Source organism: Sphaeramia orbicularis, chromosome 2, assembly GCF_902148855.1.
Source record: "Sphaeramia orbicularis chromosome 2, fSphaOr1.1, whole genome shotgun sequence".
Classification (NCBI taxonomy): domain Eukaryota; kingdom Metazoa; phylum Chordata; class Actinopteri; order Kurtiformes; family Apogonidae; genus Sphaeramia; species Sphaeramia orbicularis.
In genome coordinates this window covers 27,756,152-27,780,986 of record NC_043958.1, presented here as the reverse complement: position 1 = coordinate 27,780,986, position 24,835 = coordinate 27,756,152, and the positions used below count along the sequence as shown (strand labels likewise).

The following is a 24,835-nucleotide window of genomic DNA, read 5'->3' as shown; positions in this document are numbered from 1 at the left end:
ATATGGACTATGATTGGATGAGATGAGATGACTCCAGTGAAAGTCCCGCCCACTTCTATAGTTAGATTGATGTGCATCCAAACCACAGGACTGGAACACAGACAGAACCTGACAACCTCACATATTCAACTGGGGATTGATTCTGGATAGTCCAGTTCCACTGGATGAACAAGAAATCACACATTCACAATCATTTCATGACAAGAGGAAAAATACTTTATTCCAACATTATGGGCAGCAAGGTTCAGGGTTCAAGGTTACTATATTTGTACCCGTGGGTAGATTTGTTTTGCAGTCGAGGTGATTGCTTTGGCATTACAGCGAGACATATATTGAACATGTTAGACAGGTACTTGATTGAGCTTACAGACAGGACAAAAAGTGCTCAGAGTTCCACAAGTCAAGAGTATAGCAGCATGGATAAGTAAAAGAATAAAATAAATAAATAAGATCAAATAAATAAAAACAAGATGCAATAAAACACAATATAAACCCAGAGAAGATTAAAACAGTCTGGGATAACAACCAGGATAAGAACATAAAATTTTTAAATTTGAAGTCACAATAATAAATAGAGCAAAGAAATAGGATAAATAACTAAAACTAGTAAATAAAGTGCAATATCACTATTTCTTATTGAGCTCAGTAACGGCGACAGGAACAAAGCTGTTTTTATAACGCTGTGTCCTGAACCTTGGGACTAAGAACCTCCGTTCAGAGGAAAGGAGCTGAAATTCACCTCGTAAAGGATGGGAGTCATTATTAAGAATAGATGAAGCCATCCTCTGTACCTGTTTAGTGTACAGGGAGGCGGGACAAGACTGGGACTCACCAATCAGGCGACTGGACCATCTAACTATTTGATTCAGTGAGTTTTTCTCTGCAACTGAAGTCTGACTGAACCACGCCACCAGGCAAAAAGATAAAACAGACTCAATAAAGGAACGATTAAACAAAGTTAAAATGGTTCCATCAGTGTGGAAGTGTTCCAGTTTTCTAAGGCAGTGAAGGCGCTGATGGCCCTTTTTACACACAGATCTGCAGTTTTCATTAATCATAGTCCCAAGGTATTTGTATGATTGCACTTGGTCTATAGTCTGCCCTTTAGTTAAAGTGACTCCGTGCCTGTCCTGTTGTTTTCTAAAATCAGTGATCATATCTTTTGTTTTAGATATGTTCAGGTGAAGGTGGGACTCCTCACACCACTGGACAAAGTCATCAATGACAGGGCCGCGACTGGTCTCCCCTCTTTGAGTAGGCTGACTATAACTGAGGGTGTATTCACACCTGAGAAGTCCTTTGGTCCGTTTATTTGATTCGGATCAAATGCGAACTTTATTTTTTTCATTTGGGTCGGATCGCATTCTCATTGCACTTTTTGCTAGTGGACCAAAATGCATGAACAAAAGCACGCATGTGACGAACTGCGCTGGCATTGGACAGAAAAGTCTGAGATAATCAGCTGACACAGAACAGAGATCAAATTCAACAGATTTGGATTCAACAAGTTATGTACACAACACAACTATACAACTACACAACACAACTACACGACTATACAACTACACGACTACACAACACAACTATACAACTACACAACACAACTATACACCACATCTACACATCACACAGACACACTGTGGATCCTGGTGTCCACAGAGTAAATCCTCCAAACAGTGGTTCAGTGAATGTGGTTTTGAAGGTGTAGATGTGGATCAGTTTGTCAGAGGAGACTCTGTAGAAGGACACAGATCCAGCAGGACAGTCCACATACACTGATACTGTACCAGAAGAGGAGGAGGAGGAGAACTGATGGAGGTCGGTGTGTTTGTTATTATGCCAGACCCTGTATCCACTTTCATCACAGAACAGACTCCAGGACTGATCATTTCTTCCAAACACACTGTCTAAACTGTTTCCTTTCCTTCTGATTCCTCTGTAACTCACTGCTACACCAACCTCTCCACTCCACTGGACCTCCCAGTAACAGCGACCAGTCAGACCAGTTGAACACATCAGCTGAGGCCAGTACTCAAATCTGTCCTGGTGATCAGGATATGACTGAACCTCCTCCACCCGTTCCACCTTCTTGTTGTTTTCAGACAGTTTGAGTTTTTCGTTCGCTGTGTTTGGATCCAGGGTGAGTTCACAGAAATCTGATGGACAGAAGAAAACACAAAACAGCTGCAGTTATTGATCAGTGATCAGCTGATTGACAGTCTGATAACATCACTGGGTTCAATTCAACTGTTATTGATGGATGGATCATGTGTGAGTCTGACTCTGATCAATACTGATCAATAACAGATAAATCCAGTGTTTTCTAGACGGATCTGTTGTTTCTGAGCACATTTTCACCAACAATGTTCAATGAAAACAGAATAGATTTGATTTTCCTGTTTGATTTCTTGTCCTCCTGTTTGAATGACTCGTTTGTAATTGTGTCCCTGGTTCACACACTGTTACTGTGACACACATGACCATATGTTGGATTGGTCATGTGTGTGTTTTATAGCTGTAAGCTAGCTGCTAGCTGTGCAGTCACAAGGAAAGACACCGCATTAGTGTGAATATAAAACCACAGTTACACGACCTCATCTGGTACCACATTACAAACACTAATACTCAACAAAAGAATAAAAACTGAACACACTAATCAGTCAAATTAATCATCAATCAGTCAAATGAATGAAAATGAACAAACAACAAAATACAAAATTAACAAAACTAATACAAGAAAATGTAAAATGAATCAGTAAAAACAGCAATAATGAAACAAACTGAACAAAATAATCAGAAGAATGAAGAAAAATGAAGAAAATAGTTAATAAAATGTTGATTTTGTTGAATATTTAAAGGATGTCCTTTGTTACTTTGCTGTTCTCGCTCTATGTCATTAGTTTTTTGTTAATTTTGTTTCAGTTTGTATTATATTAAACACAAGTACTAATAGTTCAAGTCCTAGTAGTTCATTCAAAGACCAAACACAGAAGTCATGAAGTTATCATGAAAATCTTCCACATAAAACATGTCACTATGCTGATCATGTGATCCCATAGATAATGTGTGTTCCAGTGCAGATGACTGATGGGTAGCAGCGTCACAGCACTTTAAACCTCCACAGGTTTGAGTTCTGATGGTTCTGTCCAAACTCATGATGGAGACAAATAAAGGTCTGGTGTGAAACATGTCTGAGTTACTTTTATTTCACAGAAGTAGAGGTCGACCGATATGGGTTTTTCTAAGGCCGAAACTGATTTTTAAAAACTTGGTCAGGTGATGGCCGATACCTACAGCTGAATTTTAAGGTTGATATTTAAGGCAGATTTTTTTTTTTAAAGCACACTGACCGTAAAAAATAATTGAAACACTCAGAAAATTAAGATTTTTATGCAGCAATATGAATGAAATTATTAATACACGTACACATAGTACTCTTTGAACATTTATTGAACTTCAAGTGCTGCCCACACAGGTGCCTGATCAAATATTGGCTTTCAAAAAAAAAATTAGGGCTGATATTGAAGAAAATACATATTTCGGCCCGTCTACCTCTACAGAGAAGCTCTGAGATGTGAGCTGTAGTTGTGGTTTTTCTGTCTAATGTCATGTAGGCAGTAGTCAAGGACAGATAGACAGGAACTGGAATTTACTGACATTTCATTCCAATGGTTCTGTTCAGTCTGTGTCTCCAAGTTCACCGTCAACAACCTTCTGATCAAAAACAAACTTTATTAGTGACAACCTTTGCACAGATTTTTTAATTAAATGTTTCCCTTTTTCCTAATTGTCCATAAAATCCATAATATTACAGCCTTTATCTAATGAATAATAAATATTCATGGAAGTGATTTGATGTTTTGGGTTGAACTTGTTACTGTGACAAACTTTCCTCCTGATCGACTCAGTTGTGTTTTTGACTTTATTTTTTTGTTCGTCTTCCACCTTTATCAGACAGTGGCATAAGAACGACACTAGAATGATCCATAAAGACAGAGGAGGTGTGATCGGCCAATGGTCTGAGGTTCTGAGGACTCGTCCCTCAGGGTATTTGTGTCATGTGATCTGTGTCCTGACCAATCAGCTGTCAGCTCACCCACTGTCTTCACTGACAGTTGATGTGTTTTCTAATGTGGTACCAGCTCCTTCTGTATGTTCAGGTTGGGTTTCGTCTGTAATCCAATGGAAATCCACTTACACTTCCTCAGACCTGGTTTCAACCATCGGACTCCACTGGGCTCCAACCTAAAAGGAGAAGGAGGGGTCAGATCAGCATTAAACATGGACATTCCATCACTCTGATCCACTTCAGCTTTTCTGTTCACATCCAGTCCATGGTTCCTGTCAGTCCCTTATTGAATGTCTGTATCTGTGACCGTGGTCTGGAACTTCAGTAAAGGATGTGGAATCAGCTGTGACAGTGTTCCTGTCAGCTCCACCTGTTCTATCACACATTATCTGTGTGTGCATCAGCTCAGTCCATACCTGACAGTGTCCAGTCTCCAGTGTGGATCCTCCACTAGAGCACACAGCTCCTGTCCTGAGGCTCCTGGATGGTTGTAGCTCAGGTCTAGCAGTCTGAGATGGGACGGATTGGACTGTAGGGCTGAGACCAGAGAAGAACATCCTTCCTCTGTGATCAGACATCCTGACAGTCTGCAACACAAAACATCACACATCATCTGAGGAGGGAAAAGAAGCAGCGTCAGCTGTTGGACACAGTTATTCTGTGGATGGATTTCAGCACAAATGGGATTGACCTGGAGCCAGTTTCTATTGGACTGACTCGGTTCAGGACAAGATCTGAACACAGACTCAGACTAGTCCAGTCCCTGTCCAAAGTTTGGAAAGACCTGATCTTTTATTGTTACTCAGACAAATTTATCTGGATGAAGATTGACTTTGACCAAATAAAGACACAAATGTTACAGATATTGGTCCAAAAACATCAAGTGCATAAATGAACATCCTTCACCACCTCCAAATCAAAGGTTCAATGGTTCTGGGGTTCCAGTGTTTGAACAGACAAACCAGTTCTACTCCAGTCCAACCCTCAGACTGTAGACACTTTACTGTCCTTTGGATAATATCTGTAGATTCAGACTCATTTGGTTCAAATACATCTTCATACAGTTTAGTTCCTGTGTTTGTTTCATAGAAATAAAGGAACATGCATGTGTTTCATGTCAGACAGTGAACAGCTGCTCTGAAGACCAGGTTAGACTGATCCACTACAGGTACATCATGGTTTTAATCGTCATCGTTCACACTGGTTGAACAATCCAAACCTGAGAGTCTCCAGTTTACAGTCTGGACTCCTTAGTCCATCTGACAGGATCTTCAGTCCTGAATCCTTCAGGTCCATGTTGTCGAGGTCCAGATGAGTCAGACTAGAGTACTGGGATCTGAGAACTGAGGACAGACCATCACAGCTTCTCTCTGACAGGTTACAGATACTCAACCTGGAGGACACAGATGATATTTGGATTACAATCAGGTCAGGTCTGGACTGAAGGACCATCACAGTCCACAGAGATCTCACTTTGCTCAGATCCAAATAAAGCTGCACAATTTAGTGAAAAAACACATTATTTTTTTGTTGTAATTTGAGTCGTTTCTTTATCAAAGAAAAAGCACAAATGAGTCATTTAACAATGTCAAGTCCACCATAAAAACTGAAACTAGAGTAAAAATTTTCCACAGTATCTCCATCTGTTCAGTGTCACTAAATTCAAATCATCTCCATAAAACACAGGTTGTGTTGAACTTTAATTCCCTAATTTTCCATCTGGATCAGCCTAAATCCATCTAAATCCTGACCTTTAAATTGTGGTCTTCGTCCATTTTATAATTACACAGGTTGATTTAGTCATTACTGTGGTGACCCTGAGGTGCAACAGCCCAAAAAATTATCTACTATAAGTAAAAGAAGAGATTGTAATTTATTTACAAATAAGTATCTGAAAAATAAATGTACATGTGTAATTTTTTATTTTTCGCTTCCTGACACTTCACTCTGGCAGACGCTTCACTCTTTGCTCTCTTCTATGCTTTCTTTTTTTTTTTCCATAGCAATTCTTTCTTTTTGCTACAAAATTCCTGAAAAGCAGGTCCTGGATACCCATGAATATAGTGGGAGCTTGATTTATGAAAGAAACTGAAGGTTACCACTATTATTACAACTTTTTTAGTTCGTGTGTGGCTTATCAGCAGCACGAGCCTGCACTACAGTGACTGAGAGTGAGGAGCTCAGCTAACGAAAGCTAATTAGCAACAAGATGCCTCTCTTTTCCATGGATCATTTCACCAAACTTCTCCAGAAAATAGAAGTCCTTGAAATGAAAATTCATCGGATCGAAGTGAACGCGGAGGTAAATGAGCAATATGGGAATGAAACCACTTTACCGATGATAAAAAACAGTCAACAGGAGCAGGCTAACAAACGGCTAGTTAGCACCAGCAAGAAGGAGGAGGCCTGTGCAAACAGCACTAAATCAACCAGTAGTCCTCCCTGGAACTCTCTTGGTGCCAAACCAAAGCATAAAGCTGGTAAATCACCTTCCTCAGCTATGGAAAGCTGGCTGACAACCAGAACCCAGCACCCGGAGATCAGTGATGAAACTGGCTGGCCTGCAGTCCCATCACACAGGAGTGTCTCCTCAACCCCAGTACCGAGGAGAAAACAACCATGGACTGTGGCTACAACAAGAAGTAAGGGCAAACCACCCCAAAACACAGGGATCCAACTACAGAACAGATTTGATCCATTTTTACCAGATCCTGACACCCCGAAGGATAGCTCTTCCTCCAGCACCAGAGAAAGGTACGAGCCTAAATCATACAGTAAAAGCCTGCGGAAAGAGCTAACTACTGGGCCTCAAACGCTGATTGTGGGTGACGGAGCTGTAAACGAGGTAAAACGCTTTTGCAGCAAGAAAAAGTCCAAAGTACTCTGTTTTACCAACGACTCGGTGTCTGATATCTCAAAGAAAATTGTGAAGATCGCGGTTGAGCATCTGTCAGTGAAATCTCTAATCATTCACACAGGAGCCCTTGATGTTGTGAAGCAACAATCAGAGGTTTTGAAACAGGACTTTATTGAGCTGCTGAATAAAGTTCAATGTCTGAATACTGAGGTGTTTATCAGTGGCCCTCTACCAACAGTTTGACGAGGAGCTGAGAGATTCAGCAGGCTGATGATGCACAACAGATGGCTCAAGGATACATGTGCCGCTCAATCAATAAACTTTATTGACAATTTCAAAATTTTTGGGGAACGCAGGCACCTCTTCAAGGCAGATGGATTTTGCCTAACAAGTCAGGAGTACAGTTGTTGAGCTCCAACATTTTTTATTATGTGCATCAGACTCAAGCAGTCTCCACCAAGGACCAGAGACAAGACAACCCAAAACAACTGATAAAATGGCGCTGTGGAGAAGAACTGTTAGTGCCTGAGATAAGCATTAACCATGGAAGACAGCGGACCCAGAAAGATGCTCCTCTGTCATTACCCTCTCCCCAACAGAAGGAGTCTCCCCCAGCCCCAACAGGACACTCCCAACTTTCACCCCAATTTTCACCCCCCCAGACTCCACCCAGCCCCTCACTCTCTCCTTTGGCCTCCCCACTCCTGGATTTCACCGACAAGATGAAAAACCTTGTCAATATTGGAATCCAACTCACCCCACGTCCAAATCCCATATTTTCTCCCCTAAACCTCCCTCATGGTCTAACCCCTCCCATTCCACCACGGACCAAAACTCACCGAGCCCCCGCACTGCCCATGGATCGTCACATCTGTGAGTCTGACTGATGTGTGCGGGGTCCAGACTACAGTACTGATATAAATAATGTCTTCCCCCAGGAAAAGTCAGGGCCCTTTTCAATCCCGGTGATGACAGGTAACCAAAGGAGAAATGTGGCTCCATCAAAACAAAGGAAAAGGTTTTCAAATGAGGTAAACATACTCTGTAAGCCACAGCCTGCCCCCATACATGATACTTTTAAAACTCTTAAATTAGCCTTATTAAATGTTAGGTCTTTAGCAGGGAAAACATTTTTAGTCAATGATTTTATTACTGAGCACAGGCTTGATTTTATGTTTTTAACTGAAACTTGGTTGGACCAAAATAACAGGGCAACTGTTCTTATTGAGTCAACCCCTCCCAACTTCAGTTTTATCAGTGAGCCTAGAATAAACAGAAGAGGAGGGGAAGTTGCAGTCTTATTCAAGGAATCATATCAGTGTGAGCAGCTATCTCTTGGAAGTTTCCCTTCTTTTGAATATGTGGCTGTACAGCTTAAGGCATCATCCAGGGTCATGCTTTTAAATATTTATCGCCCCCCCAAATACTGTGCAGACTTTTATGGTGATTTTAGTGAACTGCTGTCTATGATCTGTATTGATTTTGACTGTATAATTATTGTTGGTGATTTTAACATCCATGTTGACAACTTTCAGAACAAAGGGACTAAAGACCTGAGTAACACTCTGGACAGTTTTGGGTTGACTCAGCATGTAACAGAGCTGACACACATTAAGGGGCACACACTAGACTTAGTGATCTCGAAGGGTCTGGGGATCTCTAAAATAAGTGTGTTTGATGTGGGCTTGTCTGATCATTGCTGTGTTTTCTTTGAAAGTACAGTTTCAGTGTACACAAATGTTTCAAAGGAGGTGATCACAAAACGTTGTATAACTGAAAACACCATTGAGGTCTTTAACCAGGTCTTCTCTCTAACACCTGCCCTGTCAGGGGGTTCAGTCAATGAGCTTGTCACTAACTTCAATGATAAGATGCTAAATATTATGGGTTCCATTGCTCCCACTAAGGTGAAGGTTATCTCTGGAAGGAAAAAGACTCCATGGAGAAATTCCACACTGGTAAAACATGAAAAAAGAGAGTGTCAGAAAGCCGAGCGCAGATGGAGAAAAACAAATCTACAGGTTTATTATAACATCTATAAAGAGAAACTTCACTTTTATAACTTGCAACTAAGGAATGCAAGGAAGTGGTATTTCTCTGACATTATCACCAAAAACAGTCATAGTGCTCGGGCCTTATTTGCTAGTCGACAGGCTAACAAACCCTCCTGTGTCAGTAGCACCTGAACTTTATTCCACAAAGACCTGTAATGACTTTGCCAAATTCTTTACAGACAAAATCCAAAATATTAGACAAGTAGTTGGTTCATCAGCAGCAAGTTCAGGACATATACTATGTCCACCCAAAACCAGTTCAAACACCATGACATAGTTTTATCCCATTAATAGCAAAGCTCTGGAGGACATCTCACATCAACTGAACTCCTCCTCCTGCTGTTTGGACATCCTGTCCACAGGTTTTCTTAAAAAGGTCTCAAAGACTTTGGAGTCAGATCTGTTACAGATTGTGAACTCGTCTTTAATGTCAGGTGTTTTCCCAGAGCCACTGAAAACAGCTGTAATTAAACCTCTGCTAAAAAGAGACAATCTAGACAAGACACAAATGAACAACTACAGGCCCATCTCCAATCTCCCATTTTTAAGTAAGATAATTGAAAAGGCTGTTTTTCATCAGCTAAATGACTTTTTAACACAACTGCTATGATGTCTTCCAGTCAGGTTTTAGACAGCATCACAGCACTGAGACCGCTCTGACCAAAGTGATGAATGACATCTGTTTGAATACAGACAATGGAAACATGTCAGTGTTAGTTTTACTGGACCTCAGTGCTGCGTTTTGATACAGTCGACCACATTATATTACTGAAACGACTGGAGAACTGGGTGGGTCTGTCTGGCCCTGTACTAAACTGGTTCAAGACATACTTAGAGAACAGGAAGTACTTTGTGTCATTAGGTAACTTTACATCTGAGCAGACAACAATTACATGTGGGGTTCCCTAAGGCTCCATCCTGGGACCTCTCCTGTTTAACATCTACATGCTCCCACTGGCGCAGGTTATAAAGAACAACAATATTAGCTACCATAGCTACGCAGATGACACACAGATCTATGTCACAATGTCACCTGGAGACCAAGGCCCTGTACAGGCTCTCAGGAAATGCACTGAGGAGATTAATGACTGGATGTGCCACAACTGTCTTCAGCTGAACAAAAACAAAACTGAGGTAACTGTCTTTGGAGCCAAAGAGAAACGACTGCAGGTCACCACAGAGCTTCAGTCTATAGACCTAAAAACCACCAACCACGCCAGAAATCTGGGTGTAGTGATGGACTCAGACCTAAATTTTGAAAAACACATCAAGGCAGTCACAAAATCAGCCTACTACCACCTTAAGAACATCTCAAGGATAAAAGCTCTGATGTCTCAGCAGGACCTGGAAAAACTAGTCCATGCATTCATCTCCGGTTGGCTACAGGTCTGCCTAAAAAATCCATTAGACAACTGCAGCTCCTTCAGAACTCTGCTGCTAGAGTCCTCACTAAGACCAGAAAAGTGGACCACATTAGTCCAACTCTGAGGTCCTTACACTGGCTGCCTGTCCGTCAGAGGATAGACTTTAAAGTTCTGTTGCTGGTCTATAAAGCTCTGAATGGTTTAGGACCAAAATGCATCAGTGACCTCCTGACCCAGTATGAACCCACCAGACCCCTCAGGTCATCTGGATCTGGTCTATTGTCAGTTCCCAGAGTCAGAACCAGACACGGAGAAGCTGCGTTCAGCTTCTATGCTCCACATGTCTGGAACAAACTCCCAAAAAACCTCAGATCAGCTGAAACACTCAGTTTATTTAAATCCAGGTTAAAGACCCACCGGTTCTCAGCTGCATTTGAATAGAGTTTTATTCCTTTTAAGCTAAAAGTTTTTATCTGTTTTATATGCTTGTCTCTTTTATCTGTTTATCTGTTTTATCTATTTATCTGATTTTTGTTTGTTTTTCTCATGCCTTCTGCGGTAATGCTTTTAATGTTTTATGTAAAGCACTTTGAATTGTCTTGTACATGAAATGTGCTATATAAATAAAGCTGCCTTGCCTTGCCCCTTACATAAAAATAAACTTGTATGAAAAAAAAAAAACAAAACAAAAAAAACCAACTTGTAATAAAAAATCAATTTGAACAAAGAACACGGGAACCTTATGTAATCATTTAACCACTTTGCAAACTATATTAATGTATATATTTTTAAAATAACGCACCGACCTCCACTTTCTGTGGGTTATTCCTTAGCATTAACCACATTGGCTGAGGCCTTAAAAATTTTCAGCCGATGCTTTAATTTTTTGTGTTGCCCTTAATTTTAAAGCAAGAGACCTTACAGGTAAACAGCGCCCCCTTTAATTGAAAAGGTGGATGATGGTTTTTTTCTGTCTTTCTTTTTTCAATGAACCTTATTTTAAAAGTGAAATGGGTTTTAGGCATATGAAGTTTTATATTTTCAAACACTTTTTTTTAAATTATTTTTTTATTGACATTCAGTATCAGAAATTCACATTCAGTACATCACATGTACTTATAGTATACATTTGTTGTCTGCTCTAAATGCCAGAATAATATTTTTGTTTTGTCAAAAAAACAAAGAAAGAAAAAAAAAGAAAAATACTATGAACAGGTAGGGAGTGATCTTTTCCATTCAACACAAACCCTAATTTGTGAAAACAAAATCAGGCCTATAGGGTGTGACATAGTTGACCCAGTTTTTCCACTATGAAGCAAATTTCTCCAATTTGTGATTAACAAATGCTGTTATCTTTTCCATTTTATAAATGTCCATTATGATTTCCATCCATCTGTTTAAAGCTGGGCTCTCCTGTGATAGCCAGTTCCTGGTAATTATCTTTTTACAGGACACCAGCAAGATATTCATTAAATGTTTATCTCTTTTTGGTTATTCCTGAGGTATGTGTATGAAGAACATAGGCTTACTCTCGAAGGGTATTTCACATTTAAAAATATCCTGTGGGGTATTGTGTTTCTCTCTCTCCAATAATCCTTCAAGACAGGGCAGTCCCAGAAAACATGGTGATGATTTGCATTTTGATGACCACAGTTTGTCCAACAGACAGGGGAGTTATTGTCATGGAGACTTCTGGAAAGGGGTAATAAAGCACCTAAGCAGGCTTTTCCAGCCAAACTCCCTCCACTTCTGTGAGCCGGTACACTTCCATTGATACCTCCATATTTGTGTCCATTCTTCCTCAGATATATTTATCCCACCTTCCTTCTCCCATTTTATTTTAATGTATAAAGTTGAGTGTGGTTTCAGATTCACCAGACCCTTATACAGACATGAAACTGTTCTATCAATAGTCTCGGAATTATAGGCTTTTGTAAACAGTTCAAACATGTGCTTGTCATGGTTACATTTTTCACCTTCTTATCAACATAATGACGTAACTACAGATATCAATAGAAGTCTTGTTTTTCTAATAAATGTGTTCTTTTAAGCATTTCAAAACTGAGCAGTTTTCCATCCTCCCTTACCCTGCATAAGGCTGTTATACCCTTAGTTATCCAGTCCTTGAATCTAGAGTCCAGTTTATTAGGTGTAAACTCTGAGTCATAAGCACACCATTTGACAGCTGTAATATCCTTCTCCAGTTTATGTTCCTTTATGACAGTTTTCATGTCTTAAGGGTACATTTCACCCATGGGTGGATAGCCTGTATGGGGATAGAGGGCATTTTTTCCTCAATATTTTTCCACTGAGCAGTACATGATCGGTTGCACCAGCATGTCACTGCTCTCATCTGCGCTGCAAAATAATAATATCTAAGATAAGGTAGGCCCCATCCTCCCTTTTGTTTGGCCAGCTGTAGCGTTTTGAGGTGAACCCTTGATCTTTTACCTTGCCATATTTACCTGGATAGCATTTGTCCCACTCATTAAATTGTTTTTTTATTAATCTCTATTGGTAGGGTTTGAAATAGGTATTAATTCTTGGCAATATATTCATTTTGATAGAGTCAATTCTTGAACTAAGGCTGAAGAAAGGAATTAAGTTCCATCTTACTATGTCAGCCTTCATTTTTTTTTAAATTTATGGGTAGATAGTTGTGTTCTGATAATTTTGTAAGATCTTTTGGTAGGCTGACGCCTAAATATTTAAAAGACTCTGTTTGCCATGCCAAGGGGTAACTACTTTTGATTTCTCCTTGTGGGCTATAATTATAAGAAAGTAACTGGGTTTGACTTAAGTTAATTTTATACCCCGGTAATTGTCCATACTGTTCAAATGATTGCATCAATTTAGGTAGAGAATATGTTGGATCCCCAAGGTAGACAAAAATGTCATCCGCATAATAGCAGGCCAATTTATATTCCGTCTCTTTAATAGTAATTCCCTTGATGTCTTTGTTTTGTCTGATGTACTGAGCTAGTGGCTCCAAGTATAATCCAAAGAGTAGTGGTGACCATGCACAGCCTTGTCTAGAGCCCCTCTCTAGGGTAAAGCTATTGGATAAATACCTGTTGATCCTAATCCTGGCAGTAGGGTTATCATATTGTGCCTGTATGGTTTTAATACTTGTGTCGTGGGAGCCGAATCTATGTAAAACTCTATAAAGAAAATTCAAGTTGACCGAATCAAAAGCCTTTTCAGCGTCTACACTTATTACAATTGCTTTAATTTTAGTTTTTTGTACATGATCCATAATATGTAGTGTCTTCCGTATATTGTCCTGTGTTTGGCGTTGGTGTATAAAACCTGTTTGATCATTATGTATCAGTGTTGGTAGAAACTCTTCCCATTGTTTGGCCATGATAGAGGTAAATAGTTTATAATCTACATTAAGAACAGATATTGGCCTAAAAGATCCACACTCCAATTTGTCCTTGCCTTCTTTTGGTATGGCTGAAATTATTGCCTCCTTCCAGCTAGGTGGTGTTTGAGCCTTTTTTAGAGCCCAGTTCAGTGTGGGAAGTAAGATAGGTATTAGTCCCTTTTTAAATTCCTTGTACCACTCTGCTGTGTAACCATCAGATCCTGGTGACTTGTCAAATTTAAGGCTACTAATAGCAACTTTTAATTCATTTTCAGTTATATCCGCTGTCATTATTTCATTTTGTTCTTCATCTAGAGTGGGTAAATCTAGGGAATTCAGGAAGCTGTCAATTTGGGTTACACTCCTACCAGGAACTTCAGAATATAGGGTTTTATAGAACACCTCAAAAGCTTCCAGGATTTCATTTAATTTATTTTTTATCTCTTTTGTTCTTGGATCCGTAATTTTATGAATTGTATTTTCCACTATCATATTTTTCAATTTCCACGCTATTTTCATAGATTTAGAGCCACTTTCGTAGTGTCTCTGTTTCAGAAACATTACGTTTTTCTTGATTTCTCATGGAGCCAAAATATTAATTTCGTTCCAAATATTTCTAGTTTCTCTTCATGTATCCTGTGCCAGATCCAATTTATGTTTTCTTTCGAGTTCCTTTAGCTTATTTTTTAAGTCCTCTAATTTTTTGTTCCTGTTTTCTTTCTTAAAAGAAGACACTGCTATAATTTTCCCCCTTAAAACAGCCTTCAAAGTGTCCCATAGCATGGTGGGTGAGACTTCTCCACTATCATTGAACTCTAAGAACAGACTAATTTTGGATTTAATTTGTGCCTTAAAAGACGGATCATTCAGCAGACTTGAGTTTAGAGTCCATGTATTATTTTTAGACTGTAGGTTAAAATCAGCTGATAAGTATATTGGTGCATGGTCACTTAGATCTATTGTCCCGATTCCACAAGTATGTATTTTATCCTTATCCTTCCCAATGTTATGAAATAATCTATTATTGTGTATAAAGAGTGAGATGCAGAGTAATGTGTGTAATCCTTTCTGTTAGGGAAAAAGTCTCGCCATATGTCAATTAAGCCCACCTCCTCAAAAAGTGTTTACTTTCTTATATAGGGACTTTGTATCATGAATTTTTCTACTAGATGAGTCTAATTTTGGCTGTAAGTGTATATTTAAATCCCCTCCACAGATCAGAAGACCTTCTGTTTCCATTACCATAATATTGGGGATTTTTTGAAAGAAACTAATATCACTTCCTGGAGGTGCATAGATATTCAATAAGGTAATTGGATTCCCATCTATCTTTCCCCTTACTAAAATAAATCTACCCTCCTTGTCCCCCATTTCGAATACTTTTTCAAAATTTGAATTGTTTGAAATGAGGGTAGCAACTCCTCTCCTATGGCCTGATTTGTATGAAGAAGAAAACAGATTAGCGAAGCCCATTCTTTTTAATTTTACATGCTCCATATCAGTCAGGTGGGTCTCCTGTAAATAAACTATATGGGCTTGTTCTGTCCTCATTTTAGATCAGATTTTACTCCATTTACTTGGATTCAACAGCCCATTGACATTAAATGAAATGAATTTCCCTTTATCCCTAGCGCTGTATGTTTACTTGTAGGTGCATCAACAGGATAAGCAAAATAAGACTTAACAGATCTACTCCCTGACCAAACCAGAACACAGAACATAGGTGAGTAATAAAAAACAAAGAAAAGTGATTCCAAGGCTGGGGTCTCTACTAAATGACCCTGGGCTAAGTTCAATAAACTGTCTAGCTGCGGGGGAAAGCCTCTCCCACCTGTGGGCTGAGGGCCCCAGTCATGGCAGTCAGAAACAGGAGAAAATTTGTCTGTTCGTTACACAGAGAATGCGTCCTTGTGCATCCCTCATCTGTATATGTTCCCACCTAACTGGGGAAAAGGGATGAACTCAAATGTCTTGAGGTAAGTGTAGCACCGCATATTTGGAGTTCTGTTTAAGCTTACCAACACTTTGAAGGGTGGTCTGAGTTTATAGCTCCTCTGTAGAAGGCGGAGGCCATCTTCTGAAAGCTCGTAGTCGCAGGTTTTCCTCGTTTACAGGCTCTGCAGCGGTGCTTTCTTTGTTTGGATGCTTCTTCCCCATTCTTGCCCCTCTTATCCGTTCATGTAATATCTGAAAATTTGGTATCTGACTGTCTAACAGGGCAAAATACTTATTTTCGTGAGGGACCTGTTACTTCAGGCTCAAACACTCTTTTTTTTTTCTAAGAAACATATTTTTTAAATGAGTGATTGTCTTTTTAATTTGGATGATATTTATTTTGGGTAAACATATTTTAAAACCTAACACTGAATTCAATTTTTTATGTTGCTCAATTTTATTTTGAGACACTTTTTTTTGTAGAAGTCTATTTTATTTGAGATTTTTTTTTTTTAATTTCTTTGTACAAATTAATTTTTTATTACAAGTTGTTTTTCTAAGAGATTTTTTTTCACGAAAGTTTATTTTTATTTAAGGGTTACATTTATTTTTCAGATACTACTTTTTAAATAAATCATCATCTCTTTTTTTTCTTAGAGTGGATAATTTTTTGGGCTGTGGTTCCTCTGGGCCACTATAGCTTACACTTGTGATTGACTTGATTGTGCAGCTCTAGATCTAATACACCTGCATTTAAACAAGTAGAACATGATTTAATAAAACTTAGTAAGGACCAAAAGATCAGAAAGAATAGAATTCCGATTCTAACTTTATCTGACCTGAGAGTCTCCAGTTTACAGTCTGGACTCCTTAGTCCATCTGACAGGGTCTTCAGTCCTGAATCCTCCTGGTTGTTGGTGCTGAGGTCCAGATGTCTTAGACTACAGGACTGGGATCTGAGAACTGAGGACAGACCTTCACAGCCTCTTTCTGATAGGTCATAGACAGTCAATCTGCAGAAACAGAACAGATGGTTTTGTTTTATTCAAAACAGCAGAAGATTAAACTGATCTTCACTAAACTCCATTTCAGTTCCAGGAGTTCTAGAGATAAGCACTAGTTTTGGTCAAATATCAGGTTATAAAGTCAATGTATCACAGAGCTCCTATTTCCTGTTAACACTCAGACAAACCGTATGGACCTTCACTGCTTTTCATTTATGATTATGGTAATGACCCCTTTATTTATCTGGGGGTCTCAGTAACACATACATTTACAGATTTATTTACAGAGAATCTACAACCAGCATTGAAGACCTAACAGGATCTAAATCCATGGTCCACCATAAACTAACTCACATGTTTGATGGACTGGATCAGATGTGCTCCTACTGTCATACACATGAAGTGGATTGTACGTGAATTCCATCAAGTTATGATGTTGATTAATATGATCAGTGTCGTGGTTTGACAAGGAATGAATAAGGTATAAAAATGTCCTAAACCAGACTCTAAATTCAATAAACTCCACTCTGTATGGACTCACACAGCTTTGTTGGAGGCTTTGACGACTGGCAGCAAATTCAGAAGAGCCTCCTCTGAATCAGAGTATTTGTTCAGGTCAAACTCATCCAGTTCTTTATCTGATGACAGTAAGATGAAGACCAGAGCTGACCACTGAGCAGGAGACAGATCATTTGGATTGAAACCTCCACCTCTCAGGTACCGTTGGATCTGATCCACCAGAGATCGATCCTCCAGCTCATTCAGACAGTGGAACAGGTTGATGCTTCTCTCTACAGACAGTTTATCACTGATCCTCTCCTTGATGTACTCAGCTGTCTTCTGATTGGTCTCTGAGCTACTTCCTGTCTGTTCCATCAGACCTTGTAGGAGTCTGTGATTGGCCTGCAGTGATAGACCCAGGAGGAAGCGCAGGAACAGGTCCAGGTGTCCATTTGGACTCTGTAAGGCCTGGTCCACAGCGGTCTGGTAGAACTGTGTCTGTGCAGATCTAGACCTCTGGGATGTGGTTTGTTCTTCTGACAGCAGATTGACTCCAGTATTGATGAAGGTCTGATGGACATGAAGAGCAGCCAGAAACTCCTGGACACTCAGATGGATGAAGCAGAACCTCTGGTCCTGGTACAGTCCTCTCTCCTCTTTGAAGACCTCTGTGAACACTCCTGAGTACACTGAGGCTGACCTGATATCGATGCCACACTCTGTCAGGTCTGATTCATAGAAGATCAGGTTTCCTTTCTTCAGCTGCTCAAAGGCCAGTTTTCCTAGAGACTCAATCATCTCCTTGGTCTCTGGACTCCAGTGTGGATCTGTCTCAGATCTTCCATCATACTTGACATTCTTCAGTTTGGCCTGAACCACCAGGAAGTGGATGTACATCTCAGTCAGGGTCTTGGGCAGTTGTCTTCTATCTGTGGTCTTCAACACGTCCTCCAGAACTGTAGCAGTGATCCAGCAGAAGACTGGGATGTGACACATGATGTGGATGCTTCGTGACGTCTTGATGTGGGAGATGACTGTGTTGGTCTGTTCTTCATCTGTGAACCTCTTCCTGAAGTACTCCTCCTTCTGTGGGTCAGTGAACCCTCTGACCTCTGTCACCATGTCAACACACTGAGCAGGGATCTGATTGGCTGCTGCAGGTCGTGTGGTTATCCAGAGGCGAGCAGAGGGAAGCAGGTTCCCCCTGATGAGGTTCATCAGCAGCACATCCACTGAGGTGGACTCTGTAACATCAGTCAGGATCTGAGTGTTGTTGAAGTCCAGAGGAGGTCGACACTCATCCAGACCGTCTAAGATGAACACCACCTGGAGGTCTGCAAAGATCCAGATTCCTGCTTCTTTGGTTTCAGTGAAGAAATGATGAACCAGTTCCACCAAGCTGAACTTCTTCTGTTTCAGCACATTCAGCTCTCTGAAGGTGAATGGAAATATGAAGTGGATGTCCTGGTTGGCTTTGTCTTCAGCCCAGTCCAGACTGAACTTCTGTGTGGACACTGTTTTCCCGATGCCGGCCACGCCCTTTGTCAGCACTGTTCTGATTGGTTGATCTCTGTCAGGTGGTGTTTTAAAGATGTCTTCACATGTGATGGTTGTTGGTGGTCTGTGTGGGTTCCTGGATGTTGTTTCAATCTGTCTGACCTCATGGTCCTGGTTGACCTCTGTAGCCCCTCCCTCTGTGATGTAGAGCTCTGTGTAGATCTGGTTCAGGAGGGTTTTGGGGTTTCCTGCTTTAGCGATGCCCTCAAACACACACTCAAACTTCTGCTGCAGGTTACGTTTCAGTTCATGCTGAACTCCAAAACGACTTCCTGAATGAAGGCACAGATAAAAAAAAACATCAATGTCACAGTAAATAAAAATACTTTCAGCTCCTGTTAAGTCTTTAGAGCAGGGGTGGCCAACCCTGGTCCTGGAGAGCCACAGTCCTGCATGTTTTAGACGTTTCCCTCTTCCAGACCACCTGACGGTCATTATCAAGCTTCTGCAGAGCTTGATGATAGGCTTATCATTTGAATCAGGTGTGTTAGAAGAGGGATACATCTAAAACATGCAAGACTGTGGCTCTCCAGGACCAGGGTTGGTCACCCCTGCTTTAGAGAATCATCTTACTCCTCTGCAGACGCTCAGCCAGCTCCTCCTGCTTCATCCTCCTCAGGAAGTTCAGTGTGATCTTCAGAAAAGCCTCTGAGCTCCTCCTCTGCTCTTCATCCTCATCCTTCAGACTCTCTAAGCATTCTGGGTAATCTGTACTCAGAACCTGGTGGAACTTCTTCAGTTCGTTCTTGACAAAAGTGCAGATGTTCTCCTCCAGCAGCTGGAACACAAAACATGATGAAAGACACAAAATCCAGCATGGACCAAAGCTCAGGTCCATGTTGGACACAGTGACGTCCACTGGTCTGAAACCAGCAGCAGGAAATGATTGGACAGAACAGATGGACCAGTAGATGTTGAACATGTACACACCTTAAATATGGAGTCCAGCTGAGTCTGATCCTGTAGACCAGTGGGAACCTCTGAGCTCTGCTGCTCCACTCTGTGGACCAATCATCAACAATGAGCTCACATTCTGTCTGTCCACACTGACACCAACAGGTGGACACACCTGGATGTCAACATGAGTCACATGACCCCCTGTAGTGGGAAAGGTGTCCTGGTCCTGTTTCACAAAACTAGGATTCCGTTATCCAGGATAACTGACTAAGTTCAACGAATCCAAAACAAGGGTGTCCAGGCTTAATTGGTTTCACAAAGACCAAGCCAGGATGAATGGACACGGATTCATCAAGCCAGGTGGAACTCATCCTGGATAGGTGCGTGCACCCGGCTTCCTCAATAGACCCCAACATCGATCACAGATTCACCATGGCACCCCCCACCACCACCACCACCACCACCACCAAAAAAAGTGCATCACACATGGACTGGGACAATCCTGCCATCTTCCCTGATGACCACAGTGGTCAACTGGCCAGGGACCAATATGTGTTCAATTATTTTAGTTCACATGCATGATTTAAGGTAAATATGTCCTGCAGAGGCAGATGAATTTGTGTTTTGTTTTTTATTTTGTTATTCAATTTAAATTGATTTGGCCTGTTTTGATGTTAGTGTTACATACTGTGTGTATACTGTATGTATACTGTGTGTATACTATGCATTTACTGTGTGTACTGTGTTGCAGGGAGGCTACTGCATCCATTCATTTGTCTGTTCATTTGTTATGTATGGATTTGTCCGGCATTTCTTTCAGTGTACAGACATGTGGGCTGTATTCCACCTCTGAATGTGTATTCATTCTTGTGTTCTGTCATATGCTTTGGTTCTGTTCTTTCTATCTTGTAGAGTCACTGTGTGACTTCAGTTTTAAAGGAGCTGATGGTTTTACATGCTTTGATTGATCCTTATTCAATAAAGGAACATCATGTTACTTTTTGTTTATTTATATGGCACATACAGTCTATGGGAAACTGTCAGTTACCTAAGTATAAATAATACAGAGACTGAAAGGGTAAATGTAATCAAATTCCTTGGAATAACTATACAAAAGAAGTGAAGTTGTTGTATGATGTAGTGCATGGAGGTGTGGGAGATTACTGACAGAACTAACACAAATCCAATCAGCATTATTCAGAAAAGGCCAATACCACTGATCAATAACATGTCCTATAGGGAACAAACACATTATTATCAAATTAAAAGCTTTTAAGTTTAGTGACTTAGTCCATTTTAAAACTACACAATTTATGTTCAAAATAAAAAATCCATTGCCTGTTCATATTCAGAGCTTGATTAAAATATGGGAAAGTGTTTCTAATTTCAGAGGAAGTCATGTGTTCTAAAACCTTATGTTTGAACAAATATGAAAACATTTAGTTTGTGTGTTGGAAAAAATGTTTGGAACAAGTTCAATCCTGAGTTCAAAGACTGTACAACGTTATTTATGTTTAAAACTGTTTAAATGTCATGAAAATATATGAAGAATGTGAATGTTCATTTTTCCACTCAAACTATTGAATGTTTAATTTTTTGTTGTTTCTATTGTTACTAAGTTAAAGACAGTGGTATCTATTTTATTTCATTTTGTTTGGTGATATGAATGGGGGGGGGGGGGGGGTCAGCAGAATGATCGTAGGCTTCAACCTATTCCTTTTTAGACTTCAGTTTTTAAACATTGTATTTGCATAAATGTCTAATGTTTGAAATGTGTGAATAAACACAATTGAACTGAACTGATCTAATGATTGCAAAATGATCTAAAATCATCATACGTAAAAATATTGAAATTAATAATCACAAATGTTTAAATACTGACAAGGGGTCTAGTTACTGTGATTCCATTGTGTAATGAGCAGTGGAATAACTATTGGTTTCCATTTGTGGAGAATGCTGTCTGAGATAAGGGATGAGATTAAATACATCCTGGAATTTAGCCTGGTCTGGAGCAGGATAGCTCCACAGAATAAATCTCCATGGTAACTAATATCAAAACATATCCTGCTTTCCACTATCCTGCTTTTGTGCAACTGGATCATAGATAAGTTGAGCCAGGATAACCAACATATCCTAGTTTAATCCCTTGTCCTAGTTTTGTGCAACAGGCCCCTGGTATATGACACAGTCAATGTTGGGTTTGAATCTAAACAGTGTTTAGGTTTTGCTTTGAAAGGTTTCACAAGAAGTTTTAGTGTCCAATTGTGTCTGAATTCTGTTAGACTGAAGACAAAGAAGATGCTGATGGTTCGACAGGACTAACTTTAGGTCGACCATAGAACACCAAGTTAGGAATGACTGAGCTGAAAACCCTGTTGGTGAATCTGGACCAGATCTGAGGTTCACTTACTGAGTCTGTGGAACACGGCGTCTTTTAAACTCTATCGGGTGATACATGGAGGCATCACTCTTCATGGACACACAGCTAGGTCCAGGTCCAGGTTCGGGACTGTGAACATTGATGGTACAGTGGTTTTAGTGCTGAACTCTGACACTGATCTGGTTGATGTTGTACATTGTGTTACATAATTAAACATAATACAGTGAAATCTTTCTGTAACATAGTGTAGTCTAATATAAGTAACAAATTTATGTTGTGTCATTTAATGTTACATTAATCTGACAGTTTTAATGACCCGTCAAGAAAAAGACCATGTGACACCGATGGTTCAACAGGACTAACTTTAGGTCGGACATAGAACGCCAAGTTAGGACTGACTGATCTGAAAACCCTGTTGGTCAATCTGGACCAGATCTGAGGTTCACTTACTGAGTCTGTGGAACATGCCGTCTTTTAAAGTTTATTCCTCGATCCATAGAGTCATAACTCTTCATGGACATACAGCTGAGTCCAGGTCCAGGTCTGTGAACATTGATGGTACAGTGGTTTTAGTGCTGAACTCTGACATTAAACTGTGATCTTAGTGTGATTCATATGCTACTGCAGAAGAATCCAGTTTCATGTGGAGGTTAAAGGAGATGCTGTTCTTTGTGAATAGTTTTCTGATTCTGCTGTGACCTCTGATCTGACGCTCATATGTGAGCACTCAGGGTCCAGGTCTAAGACAAGACTGTGTTAAAGCTGAAACACATCAGTGGACCCTCAGACCTAAACTCAGACTGAGCTCTATGAGTCATTTATCTGCACCTTGTATGTTTGTCCACCGAGGGTCACTCTGTGCTGTTCTGATACTGACGTTCACTTACTGAGGCTCACAAACATGTCCTCTTTTAAAATGTAGTGGGGGTTCCATGGAGTAATCACTCTTCATGGACACACAGCTGGGTCCGGGTCCAGGTCCTGTGGGGGGTCTGTGGGTGGTCCTCCAGGGAGGGACTCCCTCCTCTCTGTCCTCACTCTGATCCATTCTGCTGAATCCACATCAGAACACAAACCATCAGTCCAGACCTGAATCCACACTAATTCATCCTGCACATGATAAACAGCAGCTCAATCTACTTTTATTTTCAAAGGTTTCACAACAACTGTTATCGTCCTGTTGTGTCTGACTTTTATCTGTAGACGACGACTGAGGAAGGTCAGAAACATGCTGAAGTTGGTTTATTTGACCTAAACAGCAGCTCTTTATCACCTGATCAGATTCTAGTTCTTCAATAATTGACTCAGCTGTGAATGTGAAAGGTCAAAGGTCAACAGTTATCAGAGTCCAATAAAAACATCACGAATCCAGACTGATTTAAACATCAGAAACATGTGTAAAGTGTTTCCAGATCAGTTTATTGTCTCAGACTCAGATCAAAGCGTCCTGATTGGATTCAAAGAGTCACAGATAAAACTCACCTGTGGACATCCAACACAAAAGGGTTTGTGTTCGTCACCGCTGAGCTGTTTCCAGGATCAATCTGAGTCTCACCTGTAAAGACATCAGGTGTCAACGTCTGCAGTGGGAGGAGCTCTGAACCCTCACATGACATGTTACTGGACGGTGATTGGCTTGTTTCTTTGGTCATCACATTAATGCTTTGACAGAGTGTAAATGTGCAGCAGAAAACACTGTTTCTGCTTCAAATTAATCATCAATCCATTTATTACTGATTCATCTATGAATAAATCTGTTAATTACTATGCATTACTGAATAATTTCCAGAACTTTAAATGGGATTTTTTTCTTTTTTATGTCTGTGACAGCTTTTAGTTGATAATAAATGTACTTGTTCCACAAACTAATACATTTTAGATCATTCTGGTCCTACATATGTCACTGTAAGACACAGAAAATCATCCAATCACATACAGACAACACAATAAACCTACTGTGATTGGCTCCAGGGTGTGTCAATCTTTAATCCTCCAGGGTTAAAATTCTGAAAATTATTGACCTTTTGCTAATTTTGAGTTTAACTGAAGAGGTCTGATAGATTAATAAAGAAAAAACAGACACATGATGGTTTTATAGCAGTTATTTTTTCATGTACATTTTTAGTTGGAGAGCCTCCAGAAGTTTTCCAGGAGTATTTTTACGTATTTAATGATTGTTTTTGGTGGTTCAGATTCGAAACCAGGTTCAGGTCCGACCCCCCCGACTAACCTTAGGTCTTTCTCCGGTTCTGTGACGCAGTTACAACACAAAAGTTCCGCAGTTCTAAACCCTAACCGTGACATTCACGGAGCTTCACTGATTTCACCTCCTCTCTGTCAGCGTCAAACCAGCTATGATCAGACGAACACAGGAGTGATATGTGGTTTCAGTCCAGAACCTCCTCATCCTTATAACAGGCGTCGATGACGAATCAGGTTCCGGTTGACTCAAAACTGGTTAAACCGACATCGAGCAGCAAGTTTTTCCGGTTCAAATTGGTCCTAAAGTCCAGACCCACAGTGTCCACCGTCATTAAAGAGCTGTTAAAGGGTTAAACAGGTGAACTTTACCTTCAGATGCACAGACCTGAACCAAAGACGACGGAGGGGGAAAGTGAAAGTGAAAGTAAGCAGAAGCTGAGTTCAGAGAGGAGTTTAAGAGACTGACGCACTGAGAATTCACATAAACATCATGTGGACACGGATTAGATCTGAACAAAATGAAGAAAATACAAAGTACAGACACAAAAGTGCATCAGACTGTCCTGTAAAAGCCTGTGATATGTTCAAACATCTACTCAGTCACCTCAAAGCATTTCACTGGAACATTTAGTCAAGAATTGACATCAA

General features: G+C 40.2%; 3 protein-coding genes across 3 annotated transcripts in view; all 3 read right to left on the bottom strand.

Annotated features, from left to right (window-relative positions):
• The window catches only part of LOC115431685 (zinc finger protein 271-like), a 145,695-nt gene that overhangs the window by 36,981 nt on the left and 83,879 nt on the right, over positions 1 to 24,835 (bottom strand). The window lies entirely within an intron of this gene.
• The window catches only part of LOC115431679 (zinc finger protein 664-like), a gene marked incomplete at its 3' end in the record, with an annotated part of 114,913 nt that overhangs the window by 6,633 nt on the left and 83,445 nt on the right, over positions 1 to 24,835 (bottom strand). The gene's annotated exons all lie outside the window — the stretch shown is intronic.
• LOC115433359 (protein NLRC3-like) lies at positions 764 to 23,672 on the bottom strand. Its single transcript, XM_030154719.1, has 12 exons — positions 23,468 to 23,672; positions 22,873 to 23,037; positions 22,721 to 22,725; positions 22,436 to 22,529; positions 22,016 to 22,114; positions 19,639 to 19,708; positions 19,282 to 19,486; positions 17,192 to 18,980; positions 5,289 to 5,462; positions 4,486 to 4,656; positions 4,199 to 4,245; positions 764 to 2,156 (listed from the first exon to the last, which is right to left on the bottom strand). Exons 1-12 carry the CDS (start codon positions 23,635 to 23,637, stop codon positions 1,618 to 1,620), a joined length of 3,528 nt encoding a protein of 1,175 aa, XP_030010579.1. The 5' UTR covers positions 23,638 to 23,672; the 3' UTR covers positions 764 to 1,617.

Coding starts and splice junctions, on each gene's coding strand:
- LOC115433359 (XM_030154719.1), bottom strand. CDS start 23,637: ATGACCAAAGAAACAAGCCAATCACCGTCCAGTAACATGTCATGTGAG. Junction 18,981..19,281: donor GGCTGAGCGTCTGCAGAGGA/GTAAGATGATTC, acceptor GCCTTCATTCAG/GAAGTCGTTTTGGAGTTCAG. Junction 4,246..4,485: donor TGGAGACTGGACACTGTCAG/GTATGGACTGAG, acceptor TTCTCCTTTTAG/GTTGGAGCCCAGTGGAGTCC.